The following is a 19247-nucleotide window of genomic DNA, read 5'->3' as shown; positions in this document are numbered from 1 at the left end:
TGCGACTGTGGACATTTGTGCTGTGTTGTAGTGCACATACATCTCAAGCAGTTACTTTGTTGCTTTTCTCCTCACTCTGGGTATTCTTCACCCCCTCCTGAATTGGGAATGCACCCTGTCTTCCTGAGCAAGCATCAAAATAAAATGTGAAGTCTTTATGCCACAGTGATGGCACTGTGCGCTGCAGGCCTTGGGCATATTCTGCATGCCAGTGATAAAAAATCCAGACACAATACAACAGTAGAGCTTACCACGTAGTGAAGGTAGGGAGTGGAGGCTACAGAACAGTTCCTCTTACACACCTATCAGGGCTGAATTATTCTGAGTAACAACATTCACCTCCCCTTATTTTCTGAGGTCAGCATTAAACCTCGATCATAGGTGGAGGAACTCCTCCACTGTACTGTATGTGACTATTACAGCCAAATGGACCTGGCTGTTAAGAAAAGACTCAACACATCAGGCTCCCTAATTTCCTTCAAGATGTGAGGATTTTTTTTTTTTTTTTTTATCTCCTGATCTGTCCTCAGCAACACTCAGGATGTGCAGTTTGTGCCCCTCCCCAAATTACTAACTCTAATAAAATAATAACTCCAGGTTTTTTGTAAAATAACTTTTTCATCACTTGAAAAAAATGTAAGCATTTTATTATTCTGCTTTGCACCAAGCAGTTACTTGCAGAGCGGAAAATGATAACAAATAAGGAAGCCCATAAAAGGAAATCTTGCCTCAAGAGATAAAGAAATCCATTCTAAATGTAAATAATTGTTAATCAGGTGGTCACAGCTATGTGAGTGGTGTCAGTCCAAATGATTTTCAGTTGCATTTGAAGCTAATGATCAGGTGAATTCCCACCATGCTGTGTAATCCAGAGGCAGTCTGGCTTTAAGACATGTGATACAGTCTTTACACTCAGCCAGGCTGTAGAGGAACATTCGTTACTTAGTGCTCGCTGAGGGGGACACAGCTAGAGCGGATGCTCAGAGGCTGCCTCTCTCTGGAAGGATGCGGACGGTGAAAGAAGAGATTCCACTACAGTTGATTAAGGAGCACTCCGCATGTGCCTGTAAATGCAAAGGGGCAAATGAATTCTGTGTCAGTGGCAGCAGCTCCTCAAGGAACAGCGGTGATATTTCAAAGGTGGAATTGAAAGAGCTGTAAATCTATTTCCTGACTCCAGCTTGACTGTCATTTCTGAATCACTGGACTGTTGCTATCAAAGTGTGGAGCAGGGAGGGAGAGTCAGCGGAGTTCCCTCCTCAAGCCAAATTCACAGAGTTGTTGGAGGGGATCAACATGAGCAGCATCATGGGTGGATTTAAGTCGTTCTTTTGAGATATTTATATACTCTTGCTTGGGTTGCTCAGGTAAGACTTTTTCTGATTTCTGATTTCAGTAGACCTCATTCATATTTTTGTTAGCTGATTTAGATTTTTGCATTTAATTAGCATTTTAACAGAAAATGAACTATGGGATCTCTGCATTTTAAAATGCAGTTCACATGAGCGCACAATGATACCACATTGTCTCAGTTAAAGTGGGATTACCATTTATGGATTATCTGATTTCTTATCCATACTATGCTGAATATGGTGAGAATTATGATCTCAGTTCAGCTTTCCTTGAGCTATTTAGTTATCTATTTCTGTTGCCACTTTAGATGCACAGGAGCACAATAGACATGTGAAGGGAATCAAAAGTATTTTGCACTCTAAACATCATCAGTAAGGCAAGGAGTGTCTGAGAGCATCTGCCTCATTTATACCTGCACATGGGCGTTGATGGCACTAATTGTTATGAAGTGCACATTTTTTTCACATCAGAAGAGACTGACAAAAGTTTATCGCTGTTGGAGAGTTGAAGTAATGACATATTTAAATCCTTAAACAAATCACAGTGAAATGCATCGTAAAGAATCATAGAAGACTATGAAATGAATGAATATAGTTAAATATATAAATAATCTATATCAGTTATCAGTAGCGCTACCTCTCTGCAGCCTAAGTTGTTTGTTGTTGTGATTAAGTGGACATGGAAAGCTTCAAATATCTGTGGTCTCAGACAAATATTTGTGTTGTATTATTTCCTTCACTGAATGCCTTCACAGCCAACCCTGTGCTATAACCAGGAGCCTGCCTCGCTGTTGCTCTATTTTTTTTTTTCTTATCTAAACAGCATGGTGAAAGATTACAAGGCTTTTGATTCCTATTACTGCTGTGTCACTGTCACATTATTCCGATAGTGACAGACACAGAAAAGCCTTGGCAGCCAGCTGCTACTGAAATCTTATCTTTCTTAAGTTTGATTTTTGGTTTTAAGGCAGAAGCACAAGCTCGGGAGTTGAAGGGAATCGGGCTGTCAGGGGAAATCTCTGCTGCATGGAAAAAACTCCCCAGGGATCACTCCACATTTGCTGCGTTGTAGCTCAGGGACAAGACAGGGCAAACTAGGAAGACGAGAAGCAAGGAGCTCATACTTATATAATCATGCTAATGATAAATTCTGATGACTAAAAAGTCCCACTGAGGGGTGTTAAGGCCAATTATAGACTGATGTTCTGGTGCAAAATGTTCCTGTTTATTTATTTGAATGTATTTATTTTGTATTTTTGTTTCTGGGAGAGGATGGGTGCATGTATGTGTGTGTGTGAGAGAGAGAGAGAGAGAGAGAAAGAGAGAGACAGAGACAATGTGTGTGTGTATGTGTGTGTATGTGTGTGTTTGTGTGTGTGTGTGTGTGTGTGTGTGTGTGTGTGTGTGTGAATGCGTGTGTGTGTGTGTGTGTGTGTGTGTGTGTGTGTGTGTGTGTGTGTGTGTGTGTGTGTGTGTGTGTGTGTGCGTGTGTGTGTGTCGGGGGTGGGGTCATAGGTTGAGAACATGATGTAGTTTATTTTGACTCCACCTCTCCTGGCCCTTAGCAGATGTGTCCTGTCATGTCCTGGCTGCTCTGCCTGTGCCTCTGGGTCAGTGTGACTGCCATTCAGCTATGTCAGGCCACTTTCTATGACACCATCCAGCAGCATCATGGGACAAGGCCAGGACGAACCACCATTCACATGATTGGTGAGTCTTCTGGTGTTTCAGGTCTCTTCCATCTGGCTAAAGCAACTTATCAAGAGCCAGCACTGAAATAAGCCACAAATGCCATTTTCCCCTCCAAAAAATAATTGTCTCTTGAGTTTATTATCAAGCAGGGGAATGATTACAGTTGTTATTATTGATGTTGTGTTGGTGTTTTTCAGCATGTCGGCTTTGTTTGCAGAACTATTGAATTTGTTAGAAGCTTGCAGGGAATAACGTACAGTTTATCTTTTTTTTAAAGGGTGCTATATTCATAGCACCCTCAGGATTTGATGAAGTCATTAAAGTCATTAATATATTAGCAGCTAAGCTCGGATAACCAATTAGCTTGCGAGCACATCATACAGCACAATGCCTGTTTTTCCATTAAGATTCTGCCTCGATAACATGAGCAGGAATTGATAACATTGCAAGATCAAAGAGATACAGTGCCATCACACTTTCCCTCCTGAACTATTACAGCTGATATTCATGCTACAATACCTTCCCTCATTTTGATTTGTGTGATTCTGTTCCCTGTGAAATTGAACTGAAATAGAATCTGATCGAAAAATTGCACCAGAACTTTTATTTTCAGCCGGCACACATGAGTCATGGATATTGTAAATAATTACGGACTCAGGATTCGACAGAGGAGAGGGAAAGTGAATGCTGTCAGAACTTCAAAGGGAGGGGTAGCTGCACGAGTGTGCTGGTCCTTGGTGTCTCCTGTTTCCTATATGCACCGCTGCACCTCAAGTCTATCGGTGAGGGGTCTAGTCAAAGAACTACAATATTGTGTGTCAGAAGACTTCCTGTTCCAACACCTTCATTTCATTACTCGTGTCTGCACATGTGAACTGGAGGTGAACAAATGCTAAAAAAAAAAGAAGAAGAAGACAGACATGCGCAAATAGGATATTCTCTAGAAAGTGCTCTCATGTCAACAAAAGCAAAATGGGATTAATATTTCAGACATGCATTCAGTCACCCCATTGGTGGAAAAGAGTTTAAAGCATACAATTCGGATCTTTGTGCATCCTCTTCAGCTTAAAGTGTAAATGCCCTGTCATTCCATTTACCATAGTATGGCCTGCCCTCAGTCCAGGATAAATGAGATGCCAGTTTTATGAGAGGAGGATGGGATGCCTGTCTGGATTGATTCTGACACTGGGACATTTGTTCTGTGCTGTGTGTTGTGTGCCTGTTGGATTGGTCGGAGGATTGGGGTTGACAGGTCATGAATTGGTGGCAAGAAGGCCATTGGATGTAGACCACTGGGCCAATCATTAAAGCCAGTGAAATGCCACAAGTTCACGGTGACTGGTATTACCAGAGGAAATTGAGATTACACAGGGCCAGAGATCAGTTGTGCCCTTGCCAATAGAAACTTAGGTCGATGGATAGTGTTTATAAAGCCAAGTCAATCACACATAGTGACAAATACCTTTAAAGCAGAAAAATGGTGACCTGATATTAATATTCTATTACAAAAATTATTAGTTGTAAATAAAATAGCCTGTATCAACAATAATGTGTTGTTGATACAGGCTATGCTATTCCCTCTTCATGTAATGCTTCACAAAACACACCTTCTGAAATCATAATCCAAAACTTTTGAGCAAAAGCCAATATTGCTTATGCATAACATACTAGTAAGATATTTTTGATTGATATCTGGAAATAACATGGTTTACTCAAGTGCAATATAATTGGAAATTGTTTTTGCAAATTAACTCTTTATTTTCTGTTAAACATAAACTGTTGTATTAGTGGTTTTGTGTATATTTTCAATGTAAATGACAAGAACGTGCGTCCGAAAGTCCATTAGCTGGACGGCCCTTGAGTTGGTCTTTGTGTATGCTCAGTGATTCGGACAAGGCGGCCTGCATTCCACCCTACAGCTGTACTTACAGATTGCTGCCTGCCACTCTCTCAGATATGCTTAGGGCTGTTCTCTGCTTTTCTGGTACAGCCAGTGTTGCTCTCTGCGGTATGATTCATAAGGTGCTGTATTTATTTGGTGCAAAGAGCGTGAACGGTGCACAAAAGAGAACAGATTGTGTGTGTCGTGTATCCATAAAGTGCTGGGTAGCGTTTTTTGTTTTTTAGGGTCATGCATTTGCCCACTCTCAAACATATGCACAAAAGAAATATTGTCCTTGTTTGTTTAACAAAAAAAAAAAAAAACATTTTCATTGGATTTTAACAAGAGAATATCATTTGCCTCGACCTTGCCAATTCTCAAAAACAAGCTTTGCGAGTGTCGCATGTGAAACACACTTCACAAATTGCACCTTTGATTTACTGACCCAGACAACAGAGGAATCATATATCAAATACTATATGGTACATGGTATGTGACAGAGGCTGTAATATGGGCATCATTGGAATCGAGAGGTGTTTTGAATATGGAAAAAAATTGCCTGGCTGCAGTCTATTTCCAGTAGAAGACATTGTGCATTTGGTGACGCTTTGCATCATGTGGATGTGTTAGCAGGCAGTGAGAGAAAGAGTAGATATAGTGACAGCCTGAGGTGGACTCACTCTCTCTTGAACTTACTCCCACCTACAGTTGGCCTGGCAAGGTCAAACTATTCATGACTGAAAGGTCACAAATTGCTAACACAATGCAGACAGCTGTCTTTCCTCTTCACTGCTGTAAATGTGTAGGTACAGCTGAATGTGCATTAAGAAATATTACAAATATGATATATGTGTATATCATATATGACTCGGAGAGATGGGCTGGGAGTGACAGCTAACTATCCACTCTGTGGTCTATTTCTATTCTATTTTTACACATAAATTCTTCACTCTGTCTTATTTTTCATTCTGCTGCTCTCCTCTTTCCTCACGTTGGGACCTGCTAAGGTAGTCTCATATTCTACCCAGTTATCCTCCCTTCTCACCATTCTCAGTGACTCTCGGAGATGGACCTTTAAAACATAGATCTTATTTCAGCATTGGGCAATGGTAGCATAAAGTTTTCTTGTAGTATATGGCGTGCCTAGTTTCATTTATTTTCAGGGTGAAAATCCCATTTCAATCCCACGTGTATTGCTTTCATGAGCCGGAGTGAGGAGTAGAGGATCAGGAATTTTCTCTGTGGTCTTGAACAAAGGAAACCACTTGCTGGTAGCTCACAATGAAACAAACATGAAAAATGGATTTTCGGCTGTCACAAACAAAGGTTGTATTCCTGCATGCACGGTTTTAGACACTGACAGTTTAATAGCCTTATATAATGCATCCTGGAGGCACATTATTTTGACATACATCTCCCTCCGCCCCTCCCCTAGTCCTCCTCTCAACCATGCTCTCACTAGTCTCATCCCTGCTCCGCTGCAGTGCCAATGGGAAGTGGCATGCAGCCTCAGCCTCAGGCACCTCCACATCTGGAGCTCGCCAAACCCACTTTGTCCTGATGTTGCTACACATGCCACAGTGACCCCTAAGGAGCAACACCGGCTCTGGAAGACTACTGACTATTCTTTTAAACACAAAGCATCCCTGTGTCTAGCCTGCAAGGTGGATTTCCTCTGTTGTTATGCCTTTATCACAAGGAAGGGAAACGCTTGCTCAACTATTGTATCACATATTTTGCTTATAATAAACTATTTGTTACATTTTCTCAGCTAGCCTTAACAGTTTTTTTTTTTTTTTTTTTTTTTTTTTTAAACAAATGAAACTATGGACAAGCAGAGCCCCTATTATTACTGTATGCTCAGAGCTCCAAATAGGTTTTACAGATCTCGTAGTGTTTCCCATTTATTTCCTCTTACAGGGTATGAATTATTCATAAAGAGAGAGCTCTTCTCGGCTTGTGGATATTTGTTTAAACAGCGTGTTTAATTGAAGTTGTTCAACCAGTTCTGAGCAGGGGCTATGGTTTGTGGTCACAACGCTTCTATGCAAAATGAATTTCTGTGGCCCACAGCTTAATTAATTAGCCAGCTTTCCCTCTCTCATGAGTGTGCCAGCTGTTTCTTGCCTTAGCCACTCATCAGAATCTCTGTGCATTAATAAGCATGTTAGGCCACCGCCACCATGTACTGTTGCCTTTAGCCAAGTGATTCTCTAAGAAATCATCAACATGGCCACACATAAAGGAGGCCATTTTGCACTTAGGAGACATGGGCTCCGCTCTAAAATAAATGCTGAGACTAGTGCAAAGATTCTGCCTCTTTATATAGCTTCAGTGTTTTTCATACATTAGTCAGCAGGAATTTGCCAAGGTTAGTTGACTCTGGATCTTTGACTGCTGATAAAGGACCTCTATTTACTTTAATCAGAAATGGTTCAAATGAAGGCTCTGCTGTCATTATAGCTATTGGTCTATCCCTGGTGAAAATGAAACCTACACAATTGCCTTATGGTACTTCAAAATAAAAATTCAAACCAGATCAATACACCGCCAACATTATAGGCAGTGCTCTGCTGAGTTAAAATGCCAGCTGAACCTTGTGAACCATCTGTAGTATTTAAATGCTCAAAAATTTAGGTGCTCAACCACGTTTATGGATGACATACATTTTTTATATCAGTTAATTCCTAATGACAAGGTTAGCCGTAATTAGCATTAAACTTTCATTGTGTGTCTGAGCGAGACAAGGAGAAAGGAGCTGAGCAGCTTACAGTCAGACTCTTTTATCCAAAGCACTTTACAGCACCATAAGTGCATACTGTACACGCCATGGGTCACTGTATTAAACTATGGTAACTGCTGGCTCTATCTGCTGAGTCCTACAGTCCGAAAACAGTGATAGCACTTAAAATTTCAGTGAATTAATACAAGTCTAAGCACACACACACACACACACACACACACACACACACACACTAGAAAATCAAAAACATCTCCACATGACGGATCAGGTTTCAGAAAACGGATTGCAAACCTCAGTTCAGTCAAGAGTAATTGTTGTGTTAAAATATAATGGTTGCAGAGGCCTGTGTAAGTTACACAGTGTGACCATTGTTCTTGATTAATTAAACATTCATTTCCCCCATGAAACAAAATCTCAATTAATAATAGCTTGTGTCCACACTGTTTGTAAATATTGTATCATTGAATGCAGAAGGCCAAAACTCTCTGATGAATTCCCAAAATGAAAATAGCAGGCTGTCTTGTCTCATGTGTAATGCAGATTGTTCCAGCTAACATTTGCAAATTCGCTCCCTGCCAAGAGAAAGAGCTACCCGGCCATCTAGCTCGCCAACTAGACCACAGGGGAGGGGTGCAGATGCTCATCCACACAACCGAACCAAAAAAAAAAAAAAAAAAAAGAAAAGAAAAAAGAAAAAAAAAAAGAAAAAAAAAAAAACCATAGTAGCAAGGTAACTTTTCGTGTCACAAGGTGTCCATTGCTTCTCTGATTGGCTCGTGGGATGAAGGTGTCATTTTGGGATTTTGTGACCCCAACTGCAAGAGGTATTATTCACTGAAGTGTGTGTCTAAACTGGGCCAGTAGATGACTAACACCCGACAAATGGAGACTGATATTCCCCACCAACCCCAAACTTCATCAGTGCAGGGAACAATAAAATGACTTGTACTAATTCATCCTCTGTATTTATAATGGCGAAAATGGGACCTCATTTCCTCATTTTCGATTTTCTGAATGAAAGGAATATTTCTTCCTCCAGAATGGGAATTATGCTTGAAAGATAATTTTATATGGCATTGCCTTTGTGGTTTCACTGGCCTATTTTAAATACTTGGCAGGATTATGAAATTCATTATCATTACTTAGACCTCATTAAATTGAAAAGAAGCATCTCAACTTCCTAATTGGTTCCAAGGGGGAGGGCACTATGAGAAATAAGCAAGGTAATTAATAATGGGTTTATCAGGCTCTATTGCAAATTTTAGTTGTTTTTTTTGCCTCTAATATCTCCTTGGTGTACCATCAGACTTCTTGCATATTTAAACTACAGATCCAATTACCTTACCTAAAGACATTGGAATATGCATGTGTGCAAAAGAGTGTAACTGGAAGAATATATTTTGCCAACTCTAAGCCATATATGGCTGTCGCAGTAGTACTGACTGAGTTATTTCAGGTCATGGATCATATGCTGAAATGTTCAATTACAGTAAAACACAGTGCATTCCTCATACTTCCTCACAGGCCACGATAATGACCTGATACTGTCTCCTGTCATTCAACGGTTTAACAAGAGTAAACAGTAGAAGAGTGTGTCCAGATTGTGCCAATTTCCAAAACACTTTGCACTGTAGGTCCTGGACATATCTTGCTATACCAACATCTGTAGCATATGTAAGCACAGTTCTATGATTAAGATGCAATCTAAATCATAATTAACCATCTGACACAATGTGCACACACCACTCCCGTGTCATACTGAATTAGTAAAGTACCGTTTCCTTCAGCTCCAATTTCTGGCATTGTCAGCTTGTAAGTCTTACATAATCATTGCTTCCAACCCATGAGAGTACATGTCATACTGAATGAAAGGTCATTTAGACATTGTATTATGCATTGTTACACAGTTGGCATGTTGCAGGCACATTAGTATCCTGCATGGACTGTCTGGCCCAGCCCTGAGAGGGCCTGCAGCCACATCAGAGCCGAGCAGCTGTTCTCTGATGGCTCTCTGACTGGGGTCTATCTCTGTTTCCCTTTCTTCACGCTGAATGTAACTCTTTCATCAGGGCAGACAATCTACAAATATGAAATACCAGCTCTGGACATTTGTCAGTTAGGGAAAGGGCTAGATAGAAGGACAGGCACAGCTTGACATTTAAGAGTGAATGACGAGGCATTGAAAAAAGACATCATTTTACATTGTAATTTTTCTGTTTGCTCTGAAAAACTGGGCGCTAGACAGTGTATGCCACACTGAGATGGTATAGATAGGATGTTTTTTTTTTCTTTGTTTTATGGACATGAAAGCTGTTATGTGATTGCTGTTGTACAGTGCTATGCTGTCACGCTCAACAAGCCACATATCTCCTCCATAAAAAGCAAATAACCATGGGCGTTTTTTCATATACGGGTCTTACTCCTCGAGAGTCAGAATATTATTTCATGCCCTTGATCAGTAGCAGTCTTACAGTGTCCTGGGCCTGTGCTGTGTGTGACAACAGAGCAGACAGGCTTTGAGGCTCACATGCAAATGGCAAACCCATTCCCCCTCTCTCCCTCTGCCTCCTCTGTTCCATGCAGTTTTCATGCATCTTAAAACAACACCAGCCCAGTTCTTGGAGTAGTCATTTTGCATTTCAGTAAAGTATCACACATCTTGAGTGGCCCCTCTGCACAGCGCCAATTTTATTGCCTCCCTGTGTTACACACTCTGTCAAAACCACCACCCATATTTCATGGAACTCCATATTTTAATTTGTCTTGGCCAGTGCTTCTTCAAAGTAGCACTTGATGTTTTTCCTTGGTAGTCCTGCTATGCTGATGCTTTTTTCTGGCGCAAGATGAATGCACACACATGTTAGCAAAATCTGTAGTAAAAAACAAAAATGTGTAGTATATATTTATTGAGGAAAGTCTGTATTTGAATTATAGGTACCTTTCATATTCAAAACTGTTAATTCTCCAACTTTGCATTGTAAAGTCTCAAAACTCTCAACATTTTTTTAATACAGTTTACACTTTTTTGTTGCCAAATAACAGTTTTTTGGTACTCAGTAGTTTTGTTTTTTCGTTTTTCTGCTGGAAAACAAATTTGTCATGAAAAGCGTACAATTTATCCAGCAATATTTGCTTCCGTGTCACTCACTTTCCCCCAGCATTTAAATCTAGAATAACAACAGAGCTACAGGGACTTCAGATGTTTTAACAGAAGGAAACAGGGAGAAAAAAAACGGTCACTCAATTTGACACCATGCAGTCACATATTTTGTGCCTCTCACTGTCTTCCATCTGCATTAATTTGACATTCTCTAATCTGGTGGCCCCATTACCCGTCAGTGACAGAACTGCTGTAGCCTGCTGGCTTGAACGTCTGCAGAGAGTATGAACAGAGAAACTGGAGCCTATTATGGGTCACCTTGGATGCATTTCCCATTTAAAGGTGACAGGCGTGCTGCTCTGAAACATGGGCTGCTGTGGTTTGGAGATCAGGACCTGCTGTTTCTTCTAAATGAATTGTTACGGCACCAGAGACGGGAGAGGGACCCTTTAGGGTACAAAATAATCAACTCTGTGTAATGTTGACTCTGAGCAGATATGGAGTTATTTAAATGTCATGCAGTTATCTAGATACATAGTCATGCGGCACTTTAGCGTGTGTCTCTGTGCATGTGTGTGTGGGTGTGTGAGGACACACATCCAGTAAGGGGTGTACACACAGTGCCACTGGCTGCCAATCATGTCGATCCAAAGCCCCGGGAGAGAGACAGGTTACCTGCTAAATTGAGTCCCTTAGGCTTTCCATTAGGATGGTATATGGAGTGCAACCGTGACTACTCTCAATGCTATCAATTCAGTATATGCCAACATTCGGAGAAAAAGCCACATATTCCACTTTGATAATTAAATTGTACCAAACAGTGGATGGTTTTCACAGTCTCCGTAGGGGTATATTTATAGATGTATACAGTAGCATTTTTGCATGCAAGGTCTACACACCTACTATACCAAATGAGTGGAGCAGATGGCAGACGAGTGTTGCCATTCAAGCAGTATACTTCCTATCAGCCCCTCCAGAGACAACCTCACAGTCTGTGCTCATTACAGTAGACAGCGAGTCATTGCATACTTATTGCATCGTGACATTTCTATTGAGACAGACTGACCATTTTCCTCTGTGCAATAGCTGTTTCATCACTTGCGAAGAGCCGTTTATTGGTCCCATATGAACCCAGCTCAAATTCATTAAGCAGGCCGAACCCCAGATCCACCAAGTTTTGAATCTGTTTTCTGCGTCTATGTCATCTGTGATGTGGCAGTATTTGGCTTCATCCAAGCTCGCTGTCCATAACTCGCCGGATTTTGATGCCATGTTGTTTTGCTTCCAGTGTGAATCACTGCACAGGAGATGGTCGACTCATCAGTATTCACTCTGCAGCCAGAAACTGAGACACTGGTGATGCCAGGTGTTGTAATTTGTATAGATAATGGTATTACAATTGAGAGCTCTGAGAAATTCAACTCTCTAAACTTGGCAAAGTAGATCTTTTTGTGAGAAGTTGTAACTTACTTCCTGTCGCTGTTAAATTTACTCTGTTAAATTTCCAAGATAACATCTTGACTTGCAGAAATATAACAAACTGCAAGTCACTTCATAACAGGCAAAGTTCATGATAATTATAATCATAATGTCCGAACAATTTGGCTTTTTCAAACCCGAAAATGAGTTGTGACCTGTTGGGTGCAGCTTGGAGGTGCTCACCTCCCTATCTGACAGGCTTTGCAGCTCAGAGTCATGAGGGAGCAGCAGCACGGAGCGTGGCAACAAAAACAGGGCAGTTCCAGTTGAGACCCTCCGCTTCTGTCTCACCTCTGACCCCTTGGAATGACAATCTCAGTGTGACCCTTGTTCCCTGTCAATCAAAATGTTGCTGGAGGGACAACACACACTCAAACAAATACACCCATGCGCACACCCGTAAAGACACACCATAGGATATTACACATACTCTATCTCTCTCTATCTCTCATTCATTCGCCTTCTCTCTCTCACACTCTAAAACTACACACACACACACACACACACACACACACACACACACACACACGCAAACAAGCACACACACACACACACACACACACACACACACACACTTGCTGAAACTGTTTGTCATTCGGGAGCCTGACTTTGTTCACAGTCATTGATAATGGAGGGAAATGGAATTAGAGAAAACAATTATACCCTTGCATGGATACAGCCTTCACCTGATGAGAGTATTCATCGAGAGCCATGTTATTCTCCATCTTGCTCTGAAATATTTATAATGCAAAGATGGGGTTTTGGAGCATGCAGCGTGTTGTACTCGCAGGCTGAAACCATGGGTGAACTTGAAGAGCGCTCTTCAGTATTGCATTACTTTTGTTTAAAGATACCCAGTACACCTGCCAGCTGGAAATACCAAGCTGATTTGCATTTTTATTTGATTTTAATGTATTCTTCAGAGGTGATGATTTCCAAATATAGAGTATCCCGATTCGTTGTTCTGTTTGCTTGCAACAAGCAATGAGAGTTAATTCTGTTGAGTAGTGTGTTTTTAATAGATCAAAGAGGAAATCTGGGGCTGTCTTATGCAATTAAGGAGATGCATTAAGAAGAACAAACCCCTGTGGGCTGTTGTTTTCAAATGATGCCCCACTGCTTCCACTGGTACATCATGATTAACGTTGCGCAGACATGCCCTTTTGTTGAGTGCATCAGACAGCAGGCAACATTCTCCTAGACTGGCTACAGGATCTGGATATTTTCAGTTAAACCAAAGGCTGTTGATGTTTTCTGAAATGCAACGCCAGGAGTCATGATAACCCCAAGAAACTTAACAGATTTGGCAAGAAACAGGGGGGAAAAACGAGGATTTCATAATTCTTCCTCCCCTTGAATTAAACTAAGGCAATTAATTTTGTGTCTAACAATTTAAAAATACCTTCACCGATTAACACCTTGAGCCATCTGCAACTTGGCACCGGTGCTGTTTCTTCACAGCACTTATTTACCTAAGCCCGAGCACAGTTTGAAGCAGGTACACATCAACCGGAAAGAATCTCACACCGAATTACGTGCAATTAAGTCAGGCACCTCGCAGCTTCTGTATTCCGCGGGAATGTCGAGTTGGATGTAGTATGAAAAAGCATATGCTCAAGCACAGGCAAAACCCTCCCTGTGATTACTTTTGCTAATGAAATGTGGTAGAAATGAGAGAGGAGAGTGTGAGAGCAAGCCCAAGTGATGATACGTCTATCCAGGGGGTCAAGAGGGGCTATGTTGGCTAATCCCCTCAGGAGCTCACATGATGGCTCAATTATATCTTGAAACTGACACCGAACTCTCTCACTCTCTCTCTCTTTGGAATTTAAGCTACTTTAGTGCTTAGCTTGGCTTTGGTTTGGCTGAGAAAATGTGGGTGCAGACATTCATGAATCCAAAATTCAGTCTCCCTGAAGAAAAAATCCTACACAAGGCAGTTTCCACAAGAAATTCACATTCATTATATAGTTTATTAGCAAATCTGAAAACCGCTTCCCTTACATTACATACCTCTTTACACTGTCATGTCAAATGACACTCTAGCTTCTGGCATTCAAACATAAATAGCGGCTTGTCAGTTGCAATGGTTACAGTTTACACGGAAAAAACCCCTCATTTGACGCGAAAAGCATGAACTGAGCAAGAAACTGATATGATTAGCTGACAAATCAGCTGTTTGCTGCTTTCTGTTTACATGCATGGTATTTTTACTGTTACAAAAAGCTGTGGTTAAGGTCAGAGCAGCAAACAAAAGGCACTTTCCAAAACCCTCTCAGCCTCTGGTGCTCTGGTGTACAGCCCTTTACTTATCTTCAAGAAGAAAGTGAAAATACTCCCGCATACACAGAAATAGACTCAAGTTAGGGCACCAACGTGTAGACAAATAAAGATGCAGCCTTTATTTCTCTCTCTCTCTGTGTGTGTGTGTGTGTGTGTGTGTGTGTGGAGTATTTTCACTTTATTCTTGATGATCAGAACTTAAAGGTCTCATGAACCAAAACACTAAAATGTAACAAACCACTATATACAAAAATAGCTACTGTAAATGGCATGTTTCACAAATCCATAGCCCACTGTCAAACAATATGCCCGTGCACATTTCTTTCAAAGTTGGATTGATACTGGGATACTCTCCATCCCTCTCTCTCCCTCTCTCTCGCTCTTCCTCTTTACTTTTCACCGATCAACTCTGGAAACAACCTCCTTGACCTTGTCTCATGCTGATGGGTGTAATTGTCAGATGGTCCTTTGCTGTTTGCATCTGCTGTGTGAAGAGTCTGAACACAGTGGGTGGGAGAGGCCAGTGGCTGAGGCGGGGTGAGACGGGTTAAGGGTCCGTTTGGTCCAGTCCTCTCATGCTTTAGGGTGCAGTTAGTGGTTTGGTGATAATTGCGTACTGCAGCCAGAATTCATATTCATGATAACCCTTCAAGCAGGCTTCTCCTCCTGCTAATAGATGTCTTTTTTTTCCCTGCCTGTTCTCTCACGTCTCTCTGTCATGACTGTACATTCAACAACCCTCAGGGGCCTCACTTCCTGAAAGTGTTTAGAGCAGAGGACCAGTTATTCTTGTTTTGTGCAAAAGTGGGCTATTTGCAGCTATTCTACCTTTAACTACCTGCATTTACTAACATGAAAAGAATCCAGTTGTACTTGAGAAATGTGTCTTAATTCACCAATGTACATATACCATGCTCTGTGAATGTACATGTCTCAACTCTTTTTAGTCAAACCTGAGATACTGACTTAATGTAGTTTGCTGTCTTTTTTTCTTATCAGAGGGGGGAACATGTGAAGTAATTGCTGCTCACAGATGCTGTAATAAGAATCGTATTGAGGAGCGCTCACAGACAGTCAAGTGTTCTTGTCTGCCGGGCAAGGTGGCAGGAACCACCAGAAACAGGCCTTCATGCGTTGACGGTGAGTGTGATATTTGGTGAGCCAGACATGAGAGAGAAATACATTTTATCAAACAATACAATCAAAAAGAAGCACGAGGAACTGCGCTTGTTTGCACTGCGTCGACATTTCCATGCATCAAGAAAAAGAGCTGTTTAGATTCTTATACTTCAACAAAACAAGCACTGAATATATCAAATTAAACCTTGCTGGGAATTACGCAGACAAAATTTGCTATTTTTGTAAGGTATGGAAATCAGTTCAAATAAAAGCCTATGCAAAGTCATTCAAGCAATGCCATGTCCCAGATAAGACTACCTGGGATAATGTCACATCCAAAGTCTGCTCCTGACAGACAGCAGAAGATATCTGCGAGCGTAAGATGGTGTTAGTATGCACCCAACAGCAGACAGTCAGGACAATTGCTGCAATGTAGCACACCTCAGGGAAGAGTAATAAATAAGAAATAACAATGAATAGCATGTACGGTAGGCAAGGAGGCACAAAGAGGTAACTGATTACACAGATCCTTTTGGATATTTCATGATGGTTTTAAGCAGACGTTTTGATGAATGTGTGCTGCCAGAGTTCCTGTAATCTTGTAAGGCAGTGCTCAGGTCTAACACGACTAAAATGCCTATTGAGCTTTAGGGAAACCTCTCACCTACATGGTTTTTAGCTTAAATCCCTTTGCAAATATTGCCTCAATCGCGGAGCGGAGTGAGGGAATTGGAGGTCTTTCTATGTCAGCTCTGACAGATTCTATTCGTCTGTCACACATTACAACCCATTTACTGTCTACTTACCCTGTATTTAAGGCAATTTTCTCTCCTGATGGCAGAAATATGGCCTGCATTAAAGTCAAGTCACAGCCACACCCACCAGCCCACTCACTCATTGAAATGTCTGTTCGCACTCTTTATGCGTGCATGTATAACCATATCATAGTTTTAATAAGCCTAATGCATGTAAACGTATTCTTTAAAAAAAAAAAAAATGTTTTGAAGCAGGCACCACACGTGCAGGCAAAATACACACTGAAAACATTCTGATAATTAAGAAACACCTCATTTCTAATGGATATCTGTCCCAAAGCTGCCGGGCTCTGCAATCTGATTTTTGCTCTCAGTCGGGGTGAAAGGTATCGGGATCACTGTTTCTCTTGTCTTTGTTGCCTCTAGCGTCCATAGTAATTGGGAAGTGGTGGTGTGAGATGGAGCCTTGCCTGGAGGGAGAGGAATGCAAGACGCTCCCTGACAACTCAGGCTGGATGTGCTATGCCGGGAACAAGATCAAAACCACTAGGGTAAGATAACCTCCCTTGACCACAGGAAACAAGACCTCATTGCAGAACGGTGGGATAGAAATGCATAGACCTGCGAAGCTCACTAACAAACAGTGTAGTAATTTGGAGTGAATGTCACAGAGAACTGACTTGTTAATGACGTGTTGTAACCCTTCATTTCTCTCTCTTCTTTTTTCCCCCCCACATCAGAACACTCAGCCATACACAACATCGACATATTAACACTTTGAGGACAAGAAGCAAGGGAACAACTCTGGCGTAAGGGTTAACTCGCAGGTCAGCCTCCTCACTCACGCCCGTACACCTCCATGCTGATTACACTCTCTCAGATCTCTTAATTACTAAGATGGGTAATGTGCAAAATACTGTTTAATATTGAACAGCTGTTATTAATGCATGTAGCTGTGTAATTTTCATCCCCTCCAAGCATTTCCCTCATTTCTTATTTCTCATTTCAGCACAGTCACAGGACCAATTCTAACAAAGACATTCGACTTACGTTGCTTTCAGAAGTGTGAATACTTCTCAGATTAAAGTGTGAAAAGATGTAGAATACATGAAGTACATCCTGCTCAAGGCTATTGAAAATACCGACGCTCCGAGCTGCCTGTGGGGAACATCATCATAACCTTGTGATGGATATATTTTCATCTCTCTCTTTTTTTTTTCTTTTTTTTTTTTTTTTTACTTTGAGGTGGAACATGAATGTCAGTGCATTTGGATTAATATCTAGAGAGCATCTGACGTCCCTCCTCAGACATCAATAGACATATATCTACCACGAAGTATGGAACTGGAGTGAAATACATTAAAGGATTGGGTTGAACAAGTACAGTTGACAGCCCTCAGGTTTTTTTTTTCAATATTGTACATAAATTGTTTGTCCTTTCATGTGTACAAGAACTTTTGTTTATGATGGTGGTGAAATATGACCATTCAAGTCCCTGAATGCAGTATTGATCTTCCCTGTTCTCATCCACATAACCCAACACAGCCAAAGGTTGATTAGTGCAAGGATCTACTGTACACTAGGTAGAAGAAGTAGATGTACTCCACGAGGATGCGTTCTGACTGTTGAACGGAGAAATTTTACAACTTGTGTGTCTTGATACTGTACATTCTGCCATTTGTTTATATGGTATTTGTATTGCCTTTGCTCACCTCTTAAATGGCTTTACCAATTGAATTTTGGTAACGTGTCAGCTACCCTGAAAACAGTTGATTCACCAAAATGTGATACCAGTAGGTTGTTTTTAATCCTTGAAATGCCTTATTTGAGTCAAATCATTCAAACAATATTGTACATAAGAAGCATCCATTGATATGTGCTTAAATCATTAAAGTCATTGTTCCTCTTATTAAGTGTATCTTTTCCACTGCCCTCAGTTTCCATTTCTATGAATCTCAGTGTACCTCAATGGCAGATTAAATGTTGGCTTTAATAATAATGATCTCAAACGAAAAAAATGATCTTTGAATGTGGTGTTTGTGATTTCTCAGAGATGTTATACCTTAGATTTCACGTAAGATTAGACACTCTTCATCTTATTTCACTGTAAACCCAGTTGTAGTAGTGAAGATCAATAACTTGAGTCAATAGTAAGGAGCCCCAGGGTGGCATGTTTTGGTGTGTTGCTGTGTCCTGCGCCCTGGCAAGTGTTTGTTGTTTGATCTGCATTTTGGATCATGCAGCATAAAGACTGTTGCCAAATCACACTGCACAGTTCAGTGTCCATGGCAGTCCAATTACAGCAGCTTGTTCCACACAGCAGAGGCAGGACCATCAAATGATATGAATATCCATGCACTGTATTGGCCTTGCTTTAGTTGCTCCGGGCTGTTGCAATGTGAACATGCATTTGAAATAATGCTTCCTGTCTTACACGGGGCTTCTAAATGGCGGTAATGTGTGTAAGACGGCAGCAACAACAGCATCTCGTTTTCTGTCAGTCTTCAGAGTGGCTCTTTGGGCTGCTTCTGCAGGCTCCGATGTCTCACATCAGGCTGCAGAACAGTGAGAAATAAGACACAAGTGATGGTGATGTGCCCTGACTTCTTTTATGACGCACCAGGGACGTCATGGGAACTGAGGCTCCCACGGGTCTTCTAAAGACACATTTCATTCAAAACACTCAGACAGTCAAGTCATGCTTGATGCTCTACACTTGGAAGTCCCTGCCCTTTTCCCCTGTATTTCAAGGTGCAACTCATAAAGGAACAGAAAATGACGATAGGCAGTGTTGGGTGTGAAATATCTCCTATCAAGAAAATCCCCACACTCTGATCATTAT

General features: G+C 41.1%; 1 protein-coding gene across 2 annotated transcripts; it reads left to right on the top strand.

The window, feature by feature from the left end:
- The first annotated feature begins 958 nt into the window (after positions 1–958).
- Positions 959–17642, top strand: LOC115361997 (chemokine-like protein TAFA-1). Of its 2 annotated transcripts, none has more exons than XM_030055743.1 (6): positions 959–1367; positions 2921–3062; positions 15531–15671; positions 16832–16956; positions 17146–17232; positions 17415–17642. In XM_030055743.1, the coding sequence occupies exons 2-5, from the start codon at positions 2921–2923 to the stop codon at positions 17176–17178; spliced, it is 441 nt and encodes a 146-aa protein (XP_029911603.1). In that variant the 5' UTR covers positions 959–1367; the 3' UTR covers positions 17179–17232; positions 17415–17642. The 2 variants fall into 2 exon arrangements, with proteins under 2 accessions (XP_029911603.1, XP_029911602.1); XM_030055742.1 differs by having other exon boundaries at positions 15507–15671.
- Positions 17643–19247: the final 1605 nt, after the last annotated feature.

The sequence above is a fragment of the Myripristis murdjan genome, chromosome 7 (genome assembly GCF_902150065.1).
Source record: "Myripristis murdjan chromosome 7, fMyrMur1.1, whole genome shotgun sequence".
Classification (NCBI taxonomy): domain Eukaryota; kingdom Metazoa; phylum Chordata; class Actinopteri; order Holocentriformes; family Holocentridae; genus Myripristis; species Myripristis murdjan.
The sequence above is the reverse complement of the archived record's forward strand: the minus strand, read 5'-3'. Positions and strand labels throughout refer to the sequence as shown.